Below are 25,201 nucleotides of genomic sequence, written 5' to 3' on the forward strand. Positions count from 1 at the left end.
TTCTGTTTTTGCCTTGATTACTAACTTTCATTGATCTGGTCACTGTCCTGATGAGATTTTTAAGTGTTTTTTTTAACCTCTCTCTACTATCAGAGAAACTTTGTTTCAAGTTCCAGAATATCATCAACTGGGTGTCTTAAAAGTTGCTCTGCAAATCTGCACTACAGGAGCTTAGTGCATCACACTCTTTCATGGCTTCATGCACATTCTCACCAAGTCTGTGGCTAGTTCCTTCTCAGTAGGTGTGTGTGTGTGTGTGTGTGTGTGTGTGTGTGTGTGTGTGTGTGTGTGTGTGTGTGTGTGTGTGTGTGTATTTGAGAACTTTTAATGCAATTGTCAGCCAACCCATCAATCAAACCAATCCTGTATTTTTAAAGAAAAACTGAAGATTTGAAAGCCTTGTCTTCTGTCCGCTTAAAACCTAGCCTTTTCCTTTTTAAATGATTCTCAGTGGCTGCTGTTTGATTCCAGCTGCTCCCTCAATAACCTTCATTCTCTCTGTCTCTCTCACACACAGGCACACAGAATCCCTGCTGACAACAGGCCAGCTACATAAACCAACCCAGAGTCACCACAAAAGCCAGTTTCACTTCAACAGAGCACTTGAAGTGTTTTTTTTTCCTGTGTCTGCTTACGTCAAAAAAAATCACCAGATGGCATTTCAATGACTCTCTGAGATGGAGCCTTTTATTTGCAAGTCCACGTGGCTCCCTGCGTTTACATTTACAGAGAGGCAGCTCTCCCAGATTTCACTGAGTGCAGAGAGAGCCTTTTCAACCAACGCTTTGTCTTTCATTTGGACATTGCTACTTTGAATGGGCTCGTTTCAAAACATAATCCTCACAGATCCGGGGCTTTCACTTCATTACAGTGTGTACTTAACAAAGAACAGCCTTCTGCTTGCTACAGCCACACTTTGTCAGTACCATGCTCCGAAAGCAATACACTGCACTCAGTTTATAGTGAGAGTGAGAAAAAAATATACATACCATTCAAACTGAAACCAAGAGTGAATTATTGTTCTGTAAGCCCTCTGTTGTCCCTGGGAATTCAAGAGTCTGATGGTGGGCTTAATCAAATTGGCATCAATTTGGGTTAGGTCTCCCCAGAATTATATGCCAATTGCAATGTTTCCTGATGGGTTCAGCTGGCTGAGAAGATCTAAGTCTGTGGCTAGTTCCTTCTCAGTAGGTGTGTGTGTGGTGTGTGTGTGTGTGTGTGTGTGTGTGTGTGTGTGTGTGTGTGTGTGTGTGAGAGAGAATACATAGTGATGTACAGCACAGAAACAGACCCTTCTGTCCAACACATCCATGCCGACCAGATATCCTAAACAAATCTAGTCCCATTTGCTAGCACTTTGCCTATATCCCTCCAAATGCTTCTTCTTCATATGCCCTTCCAGATGCCTTTTAAATGCTGTAATTGTACCCACCCCCACGGTGGCACGGTGGCACAGTGGTTAGCACTGCTGCCTCACAGCGCCTGAGACCCGGGTTCAATTCCCGACTCAGGCGACTGACTGTGTGGAGTTTGCACATTCTCCCCGTGTCTGCGTGGGTTTCCTCCGGGTGCTCCGGTTTCCTCCCACAGTCCAAAGATGTGCGGGTTAGGTGAATTGGCCATGCTAAATTGCCCGTAGTGTTAGGTAAGGGGTAAATGTAGGGGTATGCGTGGGTTGTGCTTCGGCGGGTCGGTGTGGACTTGTTGGGCCGAAGGGCCTGTTTCCACACTATAAGTAATCTAATCTAATCTAATCCACCACTTCCTCTGGCAGCTCATTCCATACGCTTACCATCCTCTGCATGAAAAAGTTGCCCCTTAGGTCCTTTTTAAATTTTTTCCCTTTCACCCTAAACAGATGTTCTGAGACAGCGAGAGGAATCTGCAAGCTAACTGGGGATTAAGGGAGGGATGTTAAATGGGAATAGGGAATCTTGAAGGAAACACTGTTAGAATGAAGCAAGTTTGTTTTGTGTTGGTCTGTGTCTGTGCCTGGTGAAGCAGATATATACTACAGGGATTCATGCTCAAAATGCCCATTACTTGTATTTTGGTTGAATCTTATCATAAAGTGACAGCTCTCATATTGTACACTTTAATAATTCATACACGATTTCCGTGCCTCACTGAGTCCTTTCTCCCCAAGGAATGTTAATTATCCTAAATGATATTCTCCTGACTATGGTCAGGGAGAAACCAAGGACGATACCAGTACAGATGGGAAGGTACTGTGCAATAACTGATCAAACTCCAGGCAATACAACAAGTTTTGGGCACTAACCTGGGCTAAATGCTTGTTGCAATGTTTAAGGGTTGGTCAGCTCAGTTGGCTGGACAGTTAGTTTATGATGTAGAGCGATGCTAATAGTGTAGGTTCAAGGTCCCACAGTTACCATGAAAGATTGTCTGTCTCAACTTCTCCCTTTGCCTGAGGCATGATGGCCCTCAGGTTAAACCACCATCAATCATCTCCAACAAGGAAGCAAACCTGTGGTCTGGTAACTTTATTATTTAAAAACCCAAAGAAGTGTGCACACTGTAAATCGGAAAGAAAAGCTGGAAAAACTCTGCAGGTCTGGCAGCATCTGTGGAGAGAAATCAAAGTTGACTCCGGTTTCTATCCACAGATGCTGCCAGACTTGCTGAGCTTTTCTGGCAATCTCTGTTTTTGTTTGTGATTTCACCTTTGCATTTCAAAGGTATGCCTAACAAAACTGGTCATCCCTTGATGGAGAATTGTCTTGCAGAGAGTGCATGTGGCTCTTGACACTGAAAGATGGCCAAAGGTCAGTCCTGGGTAACTACAGGCCAGTGAGTCTGTCCTTGTTCAAAAAAAATGGGTCACGTTGAAGAAGTGAATAACCAACCAGCTACTGGACAAGCAGTCACCTACATAACCATCAGGAACCCTACTGAATACCCCAGAGAGGGAACATGATCATCTTCACCTTGTAGGGCAAGTAGGCCAATTCTCCTAGAGGAAATGAAAAGTCATCCCAATTTCCTGCTCCCTTTCTCCAAAGCTCTGAATATTCCTCTGCTTCCCTACATGCTTGCTCTTTCCTTAAACATGTCTTTAAGGCCTTTATACGTTGTCAGTTTGAGAGTGGCAGTTATTGTCCATCCCCAGTTCTGCTGATTTGTTGGATAAAATGCCTCATGAGGTTATTTCAGAGCCAGAGAGAGCCATGACATAGTTACCTGCTGGGCTTGTTTGACGTCAGTGTTCATGTCCCACTGAGTTAGATGCCCAGGGAGTTGCAATTGTCAGTGCCTATGTTGTTCTGAAATTGTAATTACACAGAGAGCAAAACAGGTAAGATTGGTTTGCTTATCTATAGGTTACAACTGAGTCAGCTAGGCTTTTCCAATGGAGCCATGACGTTTTCATTACTAGTTGCTAAAACTAAAAAAAAAGTTGCATTTAAGTTGGTGTGGTTTGAACTCAGGATGCAGGTTCTTTGGATTATTAATGCAGTCTCTGAATTACCATCCTAGTGAACTAACCATCAGGCTGCCCTGACCAAAGCCCTCCATGGTTCAACTAGTGTAGGCTGAAAGCAATTCAAGCAACGAACAAACGGCAGGAATATATAACTACAGAATGCAACAGGAGTTCTGAGTTAACTCATGAATTGCTTGCCAGCATCAGCACAGTGTAGCTGCATGACGGAAGCAAAATAGATCTTTATCAGGATGAAACATAACTAGCAGGAAATAATAGTGAGCTTGAACGAGGTGCTGACTCAGTCTTGCTGGGTGCTGGCGAGAGTGCAGTAAGCGGCAGTTCAACTCCTACCTGGAATAAGTCATCTGAGCTGTGAAGCAAGGCTCCAGAAACTGGCAATGTACACAGAGGAGAAAAGAAGTTTCAATGGAGAGCTTATTAGAATATTTGGAATTCACCAACTCTGCAACAAACAGGTATAGACTTGAGCTTAGAAGTGGGAGAGTGGACAGACAGTTAAGAGTTAACTGTTACACACAGTGAGTGCTGAATACTGTATACAAACTACTTGTGAAAGCAGTCACCATCTTCTTTACCGTTCTGTCAATAGGTGTATGACAATGTGTTTGCATGTCTTTGCTTGGAGGATTTACTGTGCAACATGCAAAACTAAGTTTACTTTATTCAGAGGCTACATGCCTGAGGATCCAAGTAAGTTTTGGTTAGTCATAGGGTCATAAAGCACGGAAACAGACCCTTCGGTCCAACCAATCCATGCCGATCATAATCCTAAACTAAACTGGTCCCACCTGCCTGCTCCTGGCCCATATGCCTCCAAACATTTCTTATTCATGCACTTATCTAAATATCTTTTTAAACATTGTAACTGTACCCACATCCACCACTTCCTCAGGAAGTCCATTCCATGCACAAACCGCTCTCTGTAGAAAAAAAATTGCACCTCGTGAGATTTTAATGTCTTTCTCCTCTCACCTTAAAAATATGCCCCCCAGTCTAGAAATCCCCTACCCGAGGGAAAAGACATCTGCCATTCACCTTATCAATATCCCTCATGATGATATAAACCACTATAAGATCACCCCTCAATCCCCTACTCTCCAGTGAATAAAGTCCCAAAATATCCAACCTCTTCTTGTAACTTAAACCCTCCATTCCTTGCAGCATCCCTGTAAATCTCTTCTGAACCCTGTCCAGCTTAATAATATCCTTTCTATAACAGGGTGACCAGAACTGGACACAGTATTCCAGAAGAGGCCTCACTAATGTCCTGTACGTCCTCAACGTAATGTTTCAACTCCGACAATAAAGGTCTGAGCAATGAAGGCAAGCATGCTCAACCGGAACCCCTTGGTTTCTCTGTTCTTTAACACAACCCAAGACCCTACTTTTAATTGTATAAGTCATGCCCTTGTTTATTTTACCAAATTGCAATACCTCGTATTTATCCAAATTAAAGTCCACCTGCCACACTTCATTCCATTGACCAATTGCTCAAGATCTCTTTGTAATCTTAGATAATCTTGAGGCCATACAAGAATCACATAAGATTCCTAGGGGACTTGAGAGGGTAAATGAAGAAAGGCTGTTTTCCCTTGTGGGAGAGTCTAGGTCCAGAAGGCATCATCTCAGAGTAAGGAATCAGACATTTAAGACAGAGATGAGGAGGAATGTCTTCTCTCAGAAGATAGTGAATCTGTGGAGTTCTTTACCACAGAAGGTTATCGATGCTGTATATTCAAGACTGAGGCAGACAAATTTCTAAACACCATGGGTTATGGGGATAAGGCAGGAAAGTGGAGCTGAGGATTATAAGATAAGCCATGATCTCTTTGAATGGCAAAGCAGACCCAATGGGCTGAATAGCCTACTTTTGCTCCACCATCTTATGGCCTTCATGCCAAACATGTCAACCTTTGGGATCAGTTAGCTCAATTTGCTGGAGAGTTGGCTCACAGTGCAGAATGGTGCTAACGGTGTGAGTTCAATTCCTGCACCTATTTCTTAAGATCTGTAGTGCTTTGTTAATGTTCAAGTTCATACCTGACTGAGTAGTACACTCATTGCTGCTATTGTTAATTGACTGAGACAAAAGGTACATCATCTGACCTCAGTTCTCCCAACTTTGCTGCACTGGTGGACCCTTGGAGCGAGTCAGAAACACCAAGTGAGCATGACATCCCATCTTGATTGATCACAGCCTTTCATGGCCCAAGTGATGACTCTCAATGTCAGACTAAGTAATTGTACATCTGGGCTTGCTGGTAAATGGCATGGGAAATACAAGGAAGAACTGCACAGGTAAAGAAACAGAGTAGGGATAAAAGAATGAGCTCAAGCAGATAAAATGAACCTAGACACTGCCAAATCCTGCTTGTTCCCACTTTTCTCTTAATGTTACCCCTGCCTGACTCAAATGGAATGGCATGATGTAAATGCGACCTGGGACTTATTGGAGAACAGGTAATTTTAAAGTTCAGTCTTTTCCAACTGTGTTACTCCTTGGTTCTGTAGCCAACGTCCTGTTTTCTGCCATGGTTTCGTGCTGGTCATTTTTGTCTGTGCCAGACGTTGTAGACTGAAGTTGGAGGCCAGGGACTTCAGCTCCAAATCAAGGTTGGCTACCTAGTATAGTACAAGGGGTGTACTGCACTGTCAGTGATACTGCCTTTCAGAGCAGACAGTAAACTCTGTTCAACCTTTAGATTGATAGAAAAATTGTTATTACTCAGAGAAGAGCACAGGGGTATTCTCAGGTCTCTAGGATAATTTTAATCCCTCAAACAACAAAAACATGTTAGTTGGTCACATATTACATTTCTTTAGTGGACTGTCTTGTGTGAAAATAAATAGCCCTATAGTCCACCAGTGGTTACATTTAAATGTGAATCTTTGGCAGTAAAAGCTCTGTAAAGATGTCCTGAGGCTATAAGCGGTGTTATATCAATGTAAGTCTTGCTTTCTTTGTTCTTTCAAAGAGCGACTCACACACATTGCAGGTTCCCAGTGGGGCATTCAAAAAGAGAGGTAGACTGACGTACAAGAAGGTAATTTCCTTTCTTCTCCAACTTTTACATTTTTGCGGATCCAGCAGCAATTTACTGTCTAGGGAATAAAACTGAGCTGCCAGGTGCTGGATCATCCTTGTTGATCTGATTTGTTGGAGGAGGCGTGACAGAAAGATGTTTTTAAAAGCTCTGGAGGCCTAATGATAAGGAGGATAACTGAAGAGTCGATGAAAGGAATGTAATAACTGGACTGATTGGCACTCTAAGAATAGATGTTATCAAGCATTAGATTTAATGAGGTGGTGATGCAGGTAGTGAAATCATTCTGTTCCTGTTCAGTGCTGTTCATATAACTGAGCAGAATCTCTGGATCTATTCCAACCTCCCCCCCCCCCCCCCAAATCTTTGCCTCCTTCATCGTCTCTTAGGCACATGTCCTTTCTTGTTTCTCTGTACTTCATTCCCTCCTCACTCAAACAACTCTATGATCTGTGCATATTGAAGGCTATTATCTGACAGGTGTAATAGCAAATTGAGTGATGTTAAATTTTACAGAGAGTGTTTAATACCTTTGTGTGCCCATAGGATTTTCACTAAACTGTAACTGATTATTGATCGCCCTGCTGATGATGGACAGACCAAGTTGGCCTCTCCAATGTATTTAGCCATTTCCACTCGTATTGTGTTTGCATTTGGCTATAGATTACTAGAAGATTTTTCAGCATGTCAGATTAATTCCTTCAGGATGTGCTGATATGGATTATTACAATACAGTTTAGATGCAGCACAAGCTAAGGTAACTGAAGGATAACTGAAGTGTAGGGGTGGCACGGTGGCTGAGTGGTTAGCACTGCTGCCTCACCGTGCCAGAGACCCGGGTTCAATTCCAGCCGCAGGCGACTATCTGTGCGGAATTAGCGCATTCTCCCCATGGGTTTCCTTCGGGTGCTTTGGTTTCCTTCCACAATCCAAAGGTGGGCAGGTCAAGTGGATTGGCCATGCTAAATTGCCCATAATGTTAGGTGCATTAGTCAGAGGGGAAATGGGTCTAGGTGGGTTACACTTCGGAGATTTGGTGTGGACTTGTTGGACCAAAGGGCCTGTTCCCAAATTGTAGGGAATCTAATCTAATCATAACAGGCAGAAGAAAATGCTGGAGATAGCCAATGTCTGTGGAGAGACAGAGTTAATATTTCAGGTCGATGACCTTTCATTACATCTGCACAAAATGGAGAACTGGATAGAGACAGGAAGAAAGCTCAGGAGGGTGAGTTTTGCGCAGCTAGAACTTGAAAGAAAGAAAAAGAGCTCTTTGTTAAAGCGAAGAGTAAAACTGCTGACAAGCAAGGTTCTGAAGCAAAGTGAATCCGTGTGTTTCTGAAGAGCAAGATCACAAGTCTGCGTGTGGTAGTGCATTGTATAAGCATTGATCTTGGAAGCCAGAGTGGTGAAGCAACAACAGGAATCTGTTCTGAAGTGTTTGTCACAAAGCTAGTTTCTTTTTTTTCCCTAAAAGCTGTTCCTTGGCTCAAGAAGATTCTGTTCTTGATTTTTTTCAGAGGGGTAATAAACCAGGCTGGGCTCCGATCAGTCTGGTTTGGTACAGAGATGAAAAGGAGTTTGAGAGGCCTTCTGTTTATATGTAAACAGATGAGACATCAGGCCAAAGTGGTCATGTTTTAGAAGTGACCTGTACAATGAAAGGGGAGAGGTCAGCTCTCTAGCTGAGCAGTTTAGTTCAGTCCTGAGCTGGTGAGGAGCTCAACAGGGAGCTGTGTGAAAACTCTCCCTCTCTCTTTTTGCCTTCAACTTCAACCTGTAAGCATGTGTTCCATTTATACTGGGCTTTTTAAAGGGAGTTTCCTTATTGGGACATTGTGCACATTCAGAACAGCATAATTAAGTCTACTTTGGATAGATTGAGGCCTGTAGGGGTTCTTTATTCTGTTCTTTGTGTTCCATTGTGTAATTTTGTGACTAAATTTTTGTTTTAAAATCTAGTAGTCAACCTAGCTAGCTTACTGTGGGTACGCTTGCTGAAACAAATTGCAATGTTATGGTCTGGAGCTGCCTGCTTAAGACTGTTTTGAGTGGTCTGGCCTAGTCGACAACATGTAAATTCTTCACTTTGGTCAATATTTATCCCTCAATTAACACCTCTGACGCAGGTTGTCTGGCAGTTATTGCATTACTGCTTGTGGGAGCTTGCTCTACACAAACATCTTGCCATGTTTCCTACATTACAACAAGCAAATACGCCACAAGCACTTCTTCACTGGCTCTAAAGTATTTTGGGATGTCCTGATTTTGTGAAAGGTGCTACAAAAATACAAGTGAAGACAGTAAAGGATAGCAAACGTACATGGATAAGGGAGCATCTCGGTTTTGGTGCAGTTAGCAGAATCATAGGATGATTACAGCACAGAAGGAAGTCATTTTGTCAATTGTGTTTGTGCAGGCTATCTGTAAGAGCCACTCTGCGAATATTCCCCTTGTGAGATAACTAGCTTCAAAACTCTGGTGAAGGTGAAGTCACCATAGTCCAAGAGGACCACAGGACTGCTCCCTTATTGGAGAGTGATGCCTGGTAATGAGTTTAACCTAAAAGTTGCCATTGGTCAGGCAAAGGGCGAGGTTGAGAAGACGGGACCTTCACGGTCAGCTCAGCCACCAGGGGATTTGAACCCATGCTGTTGGCATCACTCTGCATCACAAACCAGCCAACTCCTTGGCAGAGGGTGACCCTAGCATCTGTCCTCTCAGGAGGGGAATGGGAATATGCCAGGACAGTATCTGCAAAACAGCTGATCTGGCAGCCTTGGAGCAGCCATTCAGTTGTGGGTCAGTAACATGGGGAGCACAAGCAGAGGAGATACTTCAAAATGGCAGAATTATGTAAAATAATTGGCCTGGATTAGAACACAGAACTGAAAGAGTTAAGCCCATACTTTTATCATTTCAAAATCCACGTTTGTAATGCACTTGGCGTTGAACCATATTTCCATTTATCTTCTGCCCAGTTCCTGGTTGGGAGTACTTGCTGTTTTATCCTAAAGCAGTTGTGTGAATAGTGGCAGACATTGTGCAGAGTAAATTGTGATACAAATGCATATTGACTGGTGATGGCTACATCTGCGGGCTTTGCTTGAATCTTCAGTGCTGTCAGGTCTGCCACAGTTGACGTTAACACCACATGAACCACTGACCTCCCCGACCTCCCAGCCTCCCCGTGGCTTCCCATACGCAGTGTCCAATCCTTACTGCACACCAAGAGCACTGCGAATTCAAGTACCTCACCAGAATATTCAGAAGGCAGGGAAATCTGGAAAGAGCCACAGCTCTTGAAAATAATTCAGCGGACTATTATTGATGATCTAAATTCCCTACTGGACATGCAGTTTTTAAAAAAATATATTTGACGTATTCATAGTGTGGGCTGGAGGAATTATTCATGTCTTCCACCATACTCAATAGACCTAAGAGCAAATACAAAAGAAAAAGGTCCCTTCCATAGAGAAACACCTAAATGTTTGCTCAGTTGATGATACAATGCTTTATTTCTTATTGGCTTTGTGAGATAGTAACAGCACAAGACAGGGCCATTCAGAAAATAAGCATTTCCTATCACTCCAGTCCTCCTTGTTTTTGCCAGGAGAAGCCATTGTGGCTACAGATGAATTGTCCAATTTTGTTATAATCGCTGAGCAGTGGATTATTTGTTTGTGCTTTAGTTATTGTATGAATGCTGCAGTTAAATATTGAAACTTGGGGCCAGGGAGTGGACAAGAAGTGGTACTGTTCACAAGTTGCCTGTCACAGCGGTGTTCCAGACGCAGCAACTTCTTCAACAAACTTTAAAACAGCCATGTTGATGAAGGGAACCCCCTTCTGACTGAGTGGGCCTTTTCTCCAGGAGCACAGCTTGTAGGATAGATGCTCATGAATGTATCTCGTGGCATTTAACTTGGCTTAATTTTCCAAAATGGTAGGAAGGTACAGCCGAGATTATTCACATTGGCAGCTAGGTCAGTACAGATCACTGCTTGTCTTCTCTACAAAATGAGGCAGGTACAAACAGAGGAGCATGTGGATACTGTTTAGTTCATCAAGTCCGTTCTACAATTCAATTAGATCCTGACTGATCATCAACAGTATTTGCCCCATTGTTCCATATCCCTTGATCATAGAGTCGCTGTAGTGTGGAAGCAGGCCATTTGGCCCATCAAGTCCACACTGATCTGCTGAAGAGCATCCCAACCAGACCCATTCCCTAACCTATCTCTGTGACCCTGCATTTCCCTTGGCCAATCCACCAAAGCTGCACATCTTTGGATTACAAGAGGAAACTGAAGCACCCAGAGGAAACCCACGGGAAGAATGTGCAAACTTCACACAGTCACCGAGGCTGGAATCGAGCCCTGGTCCCTGGTGCTGTGAGGCAGCAGTGCTAACCACTGAGACACCGTAACACCCGTAACACATCATCATGATGTAATGATGTCATTAGTATCTCAAAACCTATTGATTTCTACCTTGAACATGCTTAGTGATTCAGTTTCCACAATCCTCATGGGTACAGAGCTCTGAAAGTTCTCTTGTCTGACACCAAACAGCATGCACATCAGCAGCATAGCTCTCATAAATTTAAGAACTAGGAGCCAAGAGTCAGCATTTCAGGCCCTCAATCCTGCTCCACAATTCAATGCAATCATGGCCAATTTCATCTCAGCCTCAACTCCACCTTCCTGCCCAGTCCCCATCACCCTTTAACCTTGTTGTGGTTCTGTTCGCCGAGCTGGAAGTTTTTGCTGCAAACGTTTCGTTCCCTGGCTAGGGAACATCATCAGTGCTATTGGAGCCTCCTGTGAAGCGCTGCTTTGATGTTTCTTCCGGTATTTATATTGGTTTGTTCTTGCCGCTTCCGGGTGTCAGTTTCAGCTGTAGTAGTTTGTATGTGGGGTCCAGGTTGATGTGTCTGTTGATGGATCTTCTTGCCGTTTCCGGGTGTCAGTTTCAGCTGTAGTGGTTTGTATATGGGGTCCAGGTCTATGTGTCTGTTAATGGAGTTTGTGGATGAATGCCATGCCTCTAGGAATTCCCTGGCTGTTCTCTGTCTGGCTTGTCCTATGATGGTAGTGTTTTCCCAGTCAAATTCATGTTCCTGGTTGTCTGAGTGTATGGCTACTAGGGATAGCTGGTCGTGTCATTTTGTGGCTAGCTGATGTTCGTGGATGCGGATTGTTAGCTGTCTTCCTGTTTGTCCTATATAGTGTTTTGTGCAGTCCTTGCATGGTATTTTGTAAACTACGTTAGTTTGGCTCGTGCTGGCTATTGGGTCCTTTATTCTAGTGAGTTGTTGTCTGAGTGTGGAAGTTGGCTTGTGTGCTGTTATGAGTCCTAAGGGTCGCAGTAGTCTGGCTGTCAGTTCTGAGACGCTCCTGACGTATGGTAGTGTGGCTAGTCCTTTTGGTTGTGGCATGTCCTCGTTCCGTGGTCTATCTCTTAGGCATCTGGTGATAAAGTTGCGTGGGTATCCGTTTTTGGCGAATACCTTGTATAGGTGTTCCTCTTCCTCTTTTCGCAGTTCTGGTGTACTGCAGTGTGTTGTGGCTCTTTTGAATAGTGTCCTGATGCAGCTTCGTTTGTGTGTGTTGGGGTGGTTACTTTCATATGACTTTGAATTTGACTGGGAAAACACTACCATCATAGGACAAGCCAGACAGAGAACAGCCAGGGAATTCCTAGAGGCATGGCATTCATCCACAAACTCCATTAACAGACACATAGACCTGGACCCCATATACAAACCACTACAGCTGAAACTGACACCCGGAAACGGCAAGAAGATCCATGAACAGACACATCAACCTGGACCCCACATACAAACTACTACAGCTGAAACTGACACCCGGAAGCGGCAAGAACAAACCACTATAAATACCGGAAGAAACATCAAAGCAGCGCTTCACAGGAGGCTCCAATAGCACTGATGATGTTCCCTAGCCAGGGAACGAAACGTTTGCAGCAAAAACTTCCAGCTCGGCGAACAGAACCACAACAACGGACACCCGAGCTACAAATCTTCAACCAGACTTTAAACCCTTTAACCTGTTACTAACTAAAACTCTCACACATTCACATCCTTTTGAGAGAAGAAATTCATCCTCATTTCAGTTTTAAATCTGACACCCCAAGCCTAAACTTATGATTTTTTTTAGATTAGATTCCCTACAGTATGGAAACTGGCCATTCAGCCCAACAAGTCTGCACCGACCCTCCGAAGAGTAACCCACCCAGACCCATTCCCTACCAAATACTTAGCCCTGACTAATGCGCCTAACACTATGGGCAATTTAGCAAGGCCAATTTACCTGACCTGCACATCTTTGGATTGTGGGAGGAAACTCACACATCGCATTCCATTTACAAGAACCAATTAATGACATGCTCATTCATTAAAGTTGTCACAGAAATAAACTGTTAAACAAAGTCACATTTTTACTTTAATTTTACGCTCGGGTTAATATTGCACGCATATGTGTGCACAATATGCAATTATCATCGATGCATCAGATCTTGTAGAGCTTTTAAGTCACTAGTTGTTTGTTTAAGGCCGATATTGGGGTGTGATTCTAGCCCAGCAGCCAGCTGTATTTCTGGCACTTGCAACATGATCAGTTTTTTAAAGAAAATTGTTGCTGACTTACTTTGCTTGCGTCAAAGTGTATTATCTGATTTAATCTTCACTATCTGTTGAAAATAAGTACATAGTAATGACCTTCCACCAATAGTTGGTGATAAAATGCAGTTGGATACATTATTTGATGTATGGAAATAAGATCTCTGGTTCAAAGGACACCTGTGGTTAGAAATTATGGACATAATTTAACTGTGTCACTTTCTGGTTTCCAAACTCATATCATTTCATACAATCTTGAGTGATTTGGTCGGTTTTGTGCATGACGCTGATCCCTCCAGATAAGTATCAGTAGCTTTTCCTGCTTGACTAGAACAAAAGCATTTTGATTGGTTTGTAGTTACACAGTCTGCTCAGTCTATCAGAATAACTCTACATTCATCATCTGTTCAGTGAGTCACATTTTGCAGCAGATGATTTCTGCTGCTCCAGGTGTGACATGCATTGGTTAGCCCAGTTGGCTGCCGGCTAGTTTACAATGCAACATGTGACGCCTCCAGCGTGGGTTCAATTTTGGCACTAGCTGAGGTTACCTTGAAAGTTCAACCTTGTCATTTGTCTAAGATCTGGTGAACGTCAGGTTAAACTCACCACCAATCATTTCCAACGAGAGAGTGGGACTATGGTGAATTTATCTTTATAATCAATGACGTGTATGAAGCATGTGTCTAACCTGCAACTTGCACAGAACTTTACTTTCCATCCTAAGACTACCTTTGATGTTCCACTGAACAGGTTTATGTTGCAAATACCGTGGCAGCACAGTGGCTCCGTGGTTGGGACCTGGGTTTGTTTCCAGCCTCGGGTGACTATCTGTGTGGTGTTCACATATTCTCCCTGTGTCTGCGTGATTGACAATTCCTCCGTGTGGTCCGGTTTCCTCCCACAATTCAAAGATGTGCAGGTTAGGTGGATTGGTCATAGTATCCAGGAATGTGCAGGTCAGGTGGATTAACCCTGGGAATTGCAAAGTTAGGGATGGGATAGGTGGAGGAAGGGATCTAGGTGGGACATTCTTTGGAGGGTTGTTGTGGACTTGATGAGCGGAACGGCCACACTGTAGGGATTCTATGACTATCTAAACTTCATGACGGTAGATAATTTCTAGGCGAAAGTGAGTACTGCAGATGCTGGAGATCAGAGTCGAGAGTGTGGTGCTGGAAAAGCACAGCAGGTCAGGCAGCATCTGAGGAGCAGGAGAATCGATGTTCCGGGCAAAAGCCCTTCATCAGGTAGGATAATTTATGTCCATTTTGAAATAACCAAATCAGAGTTCTGTGATATTTATGATATAATGAACTGCCTGGCCCTCTCCAAACGAGCTGTTAGTCCAGCTCATTTGCAGCCACAAAACATGGACATCAAATTATATGCACAGGTATTACAGTCAGACCCCAGGCAAGGCTTTACAATTCATTACAGTTCCACACAGGATACCCGAAACTGTTCAACTCCTGGCTGAGGAGGAATGAACTTGTACCCACCTTTCGTCCTCCTCCCCTTTTAGTTGGTTGCAGCAAGGTTAATTTCAAAAGGATCCCTTTTCTAGTTGATTCCGTTCACCCAACTCAAATGAAGTATTCAGAGAAAAAAACCCCAAGATACTGCAGATGCTTAATATCAGAAGCAAGAACAGAAATTGCTGGAAAATCTTGGCGAGCAGCAAAAAAATAGAGAGAAGGCTGAGTTAACATTTCGGATCCCGTGTCTGAAGTTCTGAGGATGGATCACTGGACCTGAAACAGTGACTCTGCTTTCTCTCCACTGATGCTGCCAGACCTGCTGAGTTTCTCCAGCAATTTCTGTTCTTGTGTCCAGTCGGATTGTGTTTGAAAAGGAACCAATTTAACTCCGCATTCTTGAGTTCACAGGAAGCGAGTTATTAATTGACAAAAGTATGGACAATTACTAAAGATCACATTAGAAATGAAAGGTGAGATCAGAAAAATAGAATTGTTCAATCATGTAATTGTTTGCTAAGATTGTCCAGTTGAACATTGTGGTCATTGCAGTTGGAAATGTCTGTAGTTGGGATTTGGACAGCTGTTGTGTTTGCTTGGATTCTCGGTTTTGTAAGCTGATTGAAGATTCATTGTCTTGATTCCCCTTTTCAACTGGTTTGCAACACTTGGAGCGGAAGAATATCTTTACCTGCAACAGAGGGAGAACGAGGGGGAATAACACCTTGACTGTGACCTTCATAGCATACTCACACTCAAATCCAGACAGATACACAGGAAAGCTTTCAGGCCCACCAGTCCTCTCAACTAGAGTTGAAACTGGCATTTTGACCTTGTGTATTCTTCAAAACGAAAAACGTGACATGTGTTTGCAGTTTGGGACATGCTCCACAGTGGGTAGTTGACTGTTGAACAGGGGTTAGTTGCTATGTTACCTTTGATCAAGAAATCACAATATTGTCCTTTTGATTTGGAGATGCCGGTGTTGCACTGGGGTGTACACAGTTAAAAATCACACAACACCAGGTTATAGTCCAACAGGTTTGATTGGAAGCACACTAGCTTTCGGAGCGACGCTCCTTCATCAGGTGATTGTGGAGGGCTCGATCGTATCACAGAATTTATAGCAAAAATTTGCAGTGTGATGTAACTGAAATTATACATTGAAAAATTGATTGTCTGTTAAGCTTTTCATCTGTTAGAATACAGTGATAGTTTCACTTCTTTCATGTGAAAATCACAAAACCTTTTTTAAAAAGTTGCATTCTCGGGTTAGCTGTTAACAATGGTGATAGCTAGACAATATGTTGAAGGTGTTAGCCCCCTGTGTTCTCTGTCTATGCCATGATGTTTAGATTGATTCTAATCTAAAAAGTGAGATAAGGGTTTTACATAAATTCATGCAGTTTTTGAGCTCAGAGTTCTACATGAATCAATGCAGTTTTTAAGCAAAGTGCAATGTAACTCTGCAAGTCCAAATTCACCCCACAAAATATATGTGTGCATGTGGGTCTTTGTCTGTGTCTGTCTGTCTGTCTGTCTGGGGTGGGGGTTGTGAGTGTGTGTGTGTGTGTGTGTGTGTGTACGCGCGTGTGTAGGTGGTGAGTGCAGAGTATCTTAAGTCTGTGAGGGGGTGCATGTGTGAGTGTGGGAGTGTGTGTGTACCTGTGTCCATGTGTGTGTGTAGTGCAATGGTGGTCACCTGTAATGTGACATGAACCCAAGGTCGCGGTTGAGGCCCTCCCTATGGGTACCGAACTTAGCTATCAGCCTCTGCTCGGCCATTGATAGCTAAGTTCGGTACCCATAGGGAGGGCCTCAACTGGGACCTTGAGTTCATGTCACATTAAGGTGATCACCATTGCACTACCCACACACACACACACACACACACACACACACTCACATACACAGGGACACCGTTACACATAGACGAGCACACAAACACACACACACACCCTTATAGACACACACACTCCCACACTCACACAATGCACCCCTCACAGACTTAAGACACTCTGCACTCACTACGCACACACACACACACACACACACTTTCTCACACTCAACCCCCACCCCAGACAGACAGACACACACAGACAGACCCACATACACACATATATTTTGTGGGGTGAATTTGTACTTGCAGAGTTACATTGCACTTTGCTCAAAAACTGCATACATTCATGTCGAACTCTGAGCTCAAAAACTGCATGAATTTATGTAAAACACTGTTATCTCACTTTTTAGATTAGAATCAATCTAAACATCAGGTAATAGACAGAGAACACAGGGGGCTAACACCTTCAACATATTGTCTAGCTATCACCCATTGTTAACAGCTAACCCAAGAATGCAACTTTTAAAAAAAAGGGTTTTGTGATTTTCACATGAAAGAAGTGAAACTATCACTGTATTCTAATAGATGAAAAGCTTAACAATCAATTTTTCAATGTAAAATTTCAGTTACATCACACTACAAATTTTTTGCTATAAATTCTGTGTTACGATTGAGCCCTCCACAATTACCTGATGAAGGAGCGTCGCTCCGAAAGCTAGTGTGCTTCCAGTTAAACCTGTTGGACTATAACCTGGTGTTGTGTGATTACTTTGTTTGAAGTTTCTATGATATTTTTAGTTGTTACATCCCATCGGTCTTGCATGTTTGTTTTACGCTTGCAGTTATCTTATTTCTGTGGCAGTTCTTTTTTAAAACCCACATTTTGGAATGAATGGTTGGAAACGCTAGTTGTGTTTGGGGTTCTGAGCCAGCATCATAATTGTGGCGATACTATGCCTTTAGGAGGTATATTTTGTCTTGTTTATTTTTATGAAGAAAGATTGAGACAGAGCTGCCAAGCATTCTGCTCAAAGCCAATAAAATAACAACTTGTGAGGCCTTGGGGTTTTTTTTAAAAGTTGGAACAATAAAAGCAGCCTGAATGGGGGGTGGGTGGTGGGGGGGAGGTCAAGCTCCCACAGAACCAGGATTTTTACTTTTAGCTTTCTGCAGTTACTGGAGTTATAAAGCTGGATATGGGAGCCCTCTAGAATCAGAGTCTGGATTTAGAGACTACACATTTGGATGATATGTCAAATTTTAGGGAAAGATTAAATAAAGTGGGTGAATTTGCTAAACAGCCTGTGATGAATCAGGAAGCAGCCTAGAAATCAAAAAATCACAATTGTTCTTGTGCCAATAAAGTGTTAGTATTACTCCCCAGAGGTAGGTAAACCTTCAAAGGCAAGGTTTAGTGGGCCTTATCAAATTCAAAGGAAATTGAGTGAGGTGAATTATTTAATAAGAACAATAGATAGAAAGAAACCTAACAGAGTGAGTCATGTGAATATGCTGAATAAGGGTTTTGACTGGGAAGGAAAGCAAAAGGAGAATGTGTTTCTGGTTCAAACTCAGAATAAACAACCAAATTCAGAGGATACAGAATTGGACATTTCTCAAATTAAATTGGAAAATGAGGAAGTTCTCAACAATTGGGATAAATGATTGGGTTACCTTCCAGACGAAAATCGAAATGACCTGAAAGAGCTGTTACAATCACATGGGGTGATACATGGGAATAAGCTGGTTAGTACTAATCTAATTAATCATTCTGTAAAAATAGGAATTGCTTTCCAATTAAACAACATTCTTATAGATTTAATCCTCTAAAGTTGGCACAGGTTCAAAAAAAGACTGAGCACATGCTCAAAGACAATATATTTGAAGTAAGCTGTAACGAATGTAGCTCGCCCATAGTAATGGTGCTATAAACCAGATGATACCCAATGATTTTATGTGGACTATTCCAAAGTCAATGCAGTTACAACATCTGATTCATGAGCTATTCCACATTTGGAAGACTGTATTGAGAAAGTGGGACAAACAACTTATAATTCAAAGTACCTTTATCTGAAAGAGCAAAGAAAATCTCAAATTTCATGACACCAAATGACACCCTATCCACCTGGAAGCCCCATGCTGGCCTGATACCTGCCCTCGACCTCTTCATTTCAAACTTCCACCATGACATCGACCACCTCAGCCTGCCTCACCCACTCCAACCTCTCGCCCTCACAAAACGCAGTCCTCCACGCCCTCTGCTCCAACCCCAACCTCACCCACAGACAAGGGAGGCATAGTAGTAGTGTGGCACACTGACCTCTACATTGCTGAAGCCAGGTGCCAACTTACACACACCTCCTCCTACTGCCCCTTTCATCACCAGACCATCATCTCCCTGACCATCTGCAACCTCATCATCTCTGGGGATCTCCCATCTACAGCCTCCAACCTCATTGTCCGTGAACCCCACACTGCCTGATCTTACCTCCTTCCTAAGATTCACAAACCTGACTGCTCATGTCGACCCGTTGCCTCAACCTGCGCCTGTTCCACCAAACTCATTTCTTCCTACCTCAACACCTTTCTGAACCCCTTAGTCCAGGAACTCCCCACCAATATTCATGAAACCACCCATGCCCTTCATCTCCTCCAAGAATTTTGTCTCCCCAGCCCCCAATGCCTCATTATCACAATGGACAACCAGTCCCTGTACATATCGACCCATCATGACAAAGGTCTCCAAACTCTCCGTTTCTTCCTCTCAGGCCGTTCCAACCAGTGCCCTTCCACTGACACCCTCTTCTGCCGGGCTGAACTCGTCCTCCCCCTCAATAACTTCTCCTTCCAATCCTCCCATTTCCTCCAAACCAAAGAGGTAGCCATGGGTACTTCATGGGACCCAGCGATGCCTGCCTTTTGTCGGATATGTGGAACATTTCAACTTCCACCATTACACCAGCACCACCCCCCACCTGTTCCTCCACTACATTGATGGCTGTATCGGTGCTGCCTCGTGCTCCCATAAGGAGGTTGGAAAGTTCAACTTTACCAACACCTTCCACCTTGAACTCAAATTCACCTGGACAATCTCAGGAACCTCCCTCCCCTTCCTGAATCTCTCCATCACTGTCTCTGGTGACCGACTAACCACAGACATCTATTACAAGCCTACCGATTCCAACAGCTACCTAGACTACACCTCCTTCCACTCTACCTCCTGTAAAAACGCCATCCCTTGCTCCCAATTCCTCTGCTTCCACTGCCCCTGTGCCCAGGATGACCAATTCCACCTCAGAAAGTCCCTGATGGCCTTCTTCTTCCACAATTGCAACTTCCCTTACAATGTGGTTGACGATGCCCTCCAGCACATCTCCTCCACTTCATGCACCACTGCCCTTGTACCCCACCCCTCCCAATGCAACAAGGACAAAACCCACATGGTCCTCACCTTGCACCCCACCAACCTCCACATACAACGCATCATCCTCTACCACTTCTGCCAATTCCAAACAGACCCCACTCCCAGAGATATATTTCCCCCCACCTCTATCAGCGTTCTGAAAAGACTATTCACTCTACGACTCCATGCCTCCAACAACCCACACCCCACTTCTGGCACCTTTCCCTGCCACCGCAGGAAGTGCAAAACCTGTACCCCCATCACTCCCCTCATCTCCATCCAAGGCCCCAAGGGATCCTTCCACATCCGACAGAAATTCGCCTGTACCTTTACCAATGTCATCTACTGCATCTGTTGCACCCAGTGTGGTCTCCTCTACCTCGGGGAGATGGGACGTCTTAGTGCAGATCTTTTCAGAGAACATCTCTGGGACACCCACACCCACCAACCCCACAGCCCCATGACTGAATACTTCAACTCCCCCTCCTACTCTGTCAAGAATATGCAGGTCCTGGGCCTCCTCCACTGCCAAACCGTTACCACCCAACACTTGGAGAAGAAATGCCTCATATTCTGCCTTGGAACCCTGCAACCATACGGGATAAATGTGGATTTCAACAGCTTCCTAATTTCCCACTCCCCACATTATCCCAGTCCCAAGCCTCCAACTTGACACCGCCTTCCAGTCCCGTCCATCTCTCCCCCGTCTGACCTATCACCTTCATCCACCTATTGTTTTCCCAGCTACTTCCTCCAGCCCCACCCCCTCCCATTTATCTCTCAGCCCCGACCCACAAGCCTCTTCCTGATGAAGGACTTATGCCCGAAATGTTGATTCTCCTGCTCCTCGGATGCTGCCTGACCAGCTGTGCTTTTCCAACACCACACTCTCAACTCTGTACCGGTTTAAAGTCATGCCATTTGGTATGAAAATTGTGCCAGATACTTTTCAAAGACTAACCAATACAGTCATTTCTGGATTGTGTGGTGTACATCGACAACCTGATGATTTTTAGTCACACGTGGAAGGAACATTTGGAACATTTATAGGAATCATTTGACTTGGGGAGGCAGGCTTAGGGATAAACCTGACTAAGAGTGAGTTCGCAAAAGCCCAAGTCACATTCCTGTACCATGTCATTAGACATGGACAAATGGCTCCTTAAAGGGTATTGAGGAGCTATGCAATTCTATTGTCGAAGAGGGAAGCATAGGTAGACAATCCTTTATCAAAAACCCATGGTATCAGCGGCTTTCAGATTTCGGAATTTTTTTGGATAAAGGCTTAAACCACATTTTTAGAGTAAATTTTCTTTTTAAATTACCGAACAGCAGAAGCACCTATGGTTACTTTGAGCACTGAGACAGGATTGATGCTGGCCAGCGTTGAGCCACACCGCTACGTCACGCCTGTGTGACGGTGGGTTGAGTGGGTGTGGAGTTGACTTAACTGTTTGCCCGCCAAACAACATGGTTATTGAGAAAGAAAAATTCAGGAAAAGGCTTTGGATTTTGGAGCTTTTCGGATATCAGGATTTCAAATTGAGGATTGTCAACCTGTACTAAGATTCCTAGGAATCAGTGGTATTTACTGGAAATTATATAGTGCAATGTGGTTGCTCCAGTGACTGACTTGCCGAAGACGTGCACAACATTTCAGTGGATAGAGGAGTGTGAGAAGGCATTTGACAGCCTGAAGGCTGTGTTAACCACTGACCCAGTGTTAGCCACACCTAATAACCCAAAGCTGTTCAAAGTGGCTATCTATGCGAATAATGTGGATGTCAATGATGTACTCTTGCAAAAAGATGATGAGAAGGAGCAAATTGAACAATCATCAACAGAAATATTCCACAATTGCGAAGAAGATCTTGAGTTTGGTGTTGGCATTGCAACATTTCAACATTTATTTGCCAGTAATGTGTCTGTATATACTAATCATAAGCCCTTAAAGTTTTTGGGAGAATTTTAGGAAAGAAATTCCAGACTGTTTAGCTTAATTTTGCAGCCTTTCAATTTGAAACTTGTTCATGTGGCAGGACGAGGGAATGTAATCGCTGATGCATTGTCACGATTTTGATGAAGGAAGATGGAAACATTCAATGGCGGGAAAAAAATGGACTGAAATGGACTGTAGTCATGAATGTTCGCGTGGTTAGAGTCAATGCAATGTATATATATATATTCGGGTTTACTACAGGTAAGGTTGAAAAGAAAGAAAGATTGAGGCAAAGGTGCCAAGCGGTCTGCTCAAAACCTATAAAATAAAGAGCTTGTGAGACGTTAGGACTTTAAAAAGGTTTTACAATAGTAGCAGCCTAGATACATGGGGTCAAGTTCCTAAAAAAGCAGGATTTTAAGTTTTATCTTTCTGCAGTTGCTAGAGTCTTCAAGCGGGATCTGGAAGCTCTTATTCCTGCCTCTGTTACAACTAATAACGGGTTCTCTTCCTGCTGCTATATTCGCACTTGAGACAATCAATTTTACTGAATTTGCCTTTGCCAAGGGTGTGTTTATGGGATGTTACTATAGTGGAACAGTTAATTAGTAGTAGTTAATAGATATTGTTAAACATTTCAATAGAGCTACAGTTAAGACAATGCTTTTGTTTTTAGTGTTTGCCAAATAGTTTGACCAATTGAATTGCGCCCGGAAGGCAACATCTTAAAATTAACTTTAAAATAAGAAAACATTAGGGTCTAGCCTATCTAATATATTTTGAGGGAGTTTAATCAGGTCCACAACAATTACGCAAGCAATAAAACTGTGTTGTGCTCTTCATTCTTATTGAAAATAAAGCATGTAGGATAAAGCTGAAAACTAACAAATATCTTTTGTTATCGTGACAATAGGGTTCTCATAACTATTTGTGATTGTCTTTTAGGAATTACATTCAGGAGTGAATTAAATGCTGATTTCACTCAGCATTTAAAAGTATTAAAGCTCTGTAAAAAACCTTCAGGAACATTAGGGTTCTGCTTGGATCGTTCTGCTGTCTCCTGATAATAATCAGTAAAATCTCTGTCTGTTTACTGTCTCTCCTTCATGTTTGTCCACTTGCAAGTAATGAATGCACGGCATTAGCCCAGTAAACAATGCAAATTTATTTTTTGGATGCTCCCACATTATTCAGCAAACAAGCTTATCACAAGGGCTTTGAGTACTCTTAAATTGAGCACATACAATTATTGTCAAATCCACCGAACACAAGGTAAGTGTGGCTGGTACCACAGTCTGATTCATGTTGAAGCATTAATAGGCTTTGGCAGCAGGGATTTGAGACCATCAAAACCACTTGTATTACTTTTTGTGAGTTTCAGTTCTGATTGAAGACTTAACCTCTTCTAGATTATGTGATTGTCACTTCAGCATTAGAAAGCCTGGTTGTGTAAAAACCTTATCAGTTTTGAATTGTAAGCTGGAAATGACTTGCAGACTTTGGGACAGCTTCTGGTAAAAGGAATGGAGCAGACTTTGTTTGTTTATGAGGGCCAGACCTGGAGGGTAGTTGCAGGATGAACCTTAAATGAAAAGGTTCTAACAGACATCAGCAACCCTAGGAAGAGCGTTGTGTTTAAACAAATAGCAAACTATTAACAATGTAAGTACCTGGGAATTGGTTCCGGCAAGTCTGGAAGATACGCTATGTTCAAGTAGATGCTGTTGATGATTGGTAATTGAAGCTTCAGGAGGGTCGATCAGTCTATCGGGGCAGAACCAGAATTAAAACTGTTTGTTTGAACTATACTTCCCGAGTGACAGTTCTGCATTTCTGCTGAGATAGCATGGAGATGTTAAAGCCTCCAGCCTAATCTTCAGCCTTCCAGAAGCGCAAAGTATAGAAAGCTGAGTTTGAAGTCGTGCTGCTTTCACTTGGGTGAACTGAGAAGGTGACCCCGATCAATGTTTCTGAAGAAACAGTGAAGGAGTCTACATTTAGTGCATTGTGAATCTCATTTAAGTAATCTGGCCAGTTTTGTAAAGTAAGGAATGAATGAAAGAAACTGCATGTGTTTGTCTGCCTTTTGTGTGATTGGGGACTGAAAACTAAAGGTTTGGGCTTAAAGCACAGATGTTAATCAGGTCACCGTGTTGTTTAATTTTCTCTCTCCTGAAGTTTTTGGGTGTGTCATAGAAAGTTAAGTATTTTGTTTAAGCATCAAAACCAGTATCTGGAATTTAATTGTTTGCAAAGTCTGGGATTGGTTATTGAAAAGCCTGGCTTAGAGTGGTGCTGGAAAAGCACAGCAGGTTAGGCAGCATCCGAGGAACAGGAAAATTAATATTTCGGGTGATAGCTTTTCATCAGGATGCTCCTCGGATGCTGCCTGATCTGCTCTAATCTTGACTCTAATCTCCAGCATTTGCAGTACCCACTTCTGCCCTATTGAAAGGCCTGGATCGGAGCCACTGGAGTAGCCATTTGGGGGTATTCTGTGGTTTAAATTTAACATGCTATGAATACACAGTTCGAAAGGCTGATTTGACTCGGCTATCCATCTCCATGCCGTAATCGTTGGCAGAGTCTCAACTAGGAAAATCAAGTTAAAAACTATGTATTTGGGGAGTATGTGAGTTTGGGATTTTCCCATGGGACAGGTAGCAGGACTTGCTTGAGTGACGGGGTGGGGGTGGGGGGGGATTGGGGGAGACATCAGTCTAAGAGAATGGGTGGTGGCAAACAAATATGCCACTAAATGGAGGAGGATCACTTTAGCCTTCATGGTGCTACCAGCTACATTTGAAGGGGTATATTTAGGAGGCTCGACGGTTGGCTTCACACATGCACCCTCATGGATGACAACGGTTGGCTTCGGTGCACAGCAGGCAAGGGTATTTTTCATGCCCTTCACCTGAAGATAAAAGCCAGAAAATTCCCCAGCTCTTGACCATCTCCCATCTCACCATTGCCCTGAAACAATGGCACTTTTGTGACATCTAGTCTGCCCCCATACCAATGAGGTCAGGATATTTGGAACTGTGTTATCACAAATTATGTGCTTCCCATCCTACAGGACAAAGGGGGAAAGATTTATGAGAGATCTTCCCCCCCACATCTACTGCATCTCTCAGTGATCTCCCTTGGTTAATACTGCATGGGTTGAGCAGACTATCAGCACTTGGTCTACTCTGCTCGTGTGTGTGTTTGCATATGCATACAATGAAGTTGGAAAGCTATTTTGCAGTTGTACAAGATGCTGGTGAGGCCGCACTTGGAGTATTGTATTCAGTTTTGGTCACCTTGCTGTAGGAAGGATGTTATTAAACGGGTAAGAGTGCGAAACAAATATACAAGGATGATGCCAGGACTCAATGATCTGAGTTAT

General features: G+C 43.2%; 1 protein-coding gene across 3 annotated transcripts in view; it reads left to right on the forward strand.

The window, feature by feature from the left end:
* pde3a (phosphodiesterase 3A, cGMP-inhibited) overlaps positions 1-25,201 on the forward strand; it is a 481,350-nt gene that overhangs the window by 326,581 nt on the left and 129,568 nt on the right. The window contains exon 1 of one of the 3 annotated variants that reach the window (XM_060842976.1): positions 3,773-3,924. The exons of the other annotated variants lie outside the window; for them this stretch is intronic. Within the exon in view, the coding sequence (XP_060698959.1) occupies positions 3,847-3,924 (78 nt within the window). The 5' untranslated portion in view covers positions 3,773-3,846. Of the gene's footprint in view, positions 1-3,772; positions 3,925-25,201 lie in introns of those variants that run through there. 3 annotated transcript variants of the gene reach the window in all.

The sequence above is a fragment of the Hemiscyllium ocellatum genome, chromosome 23 (genome assembly GCF_020745735.1).
Source record: "Hemiscyllium ocellatum isolate sHemOce1 chromosome 23, sHemOce1.pat.X.cur, whole genome shotgun sequence".
NCBI classification, from domain to species: Eukaryota; Metazoa; Chordata; class Chondrichthyes; order Orectolobiformes; family Hemiscylliidae; genus Hemiscyllium; species Hemiscyllium ocellatum.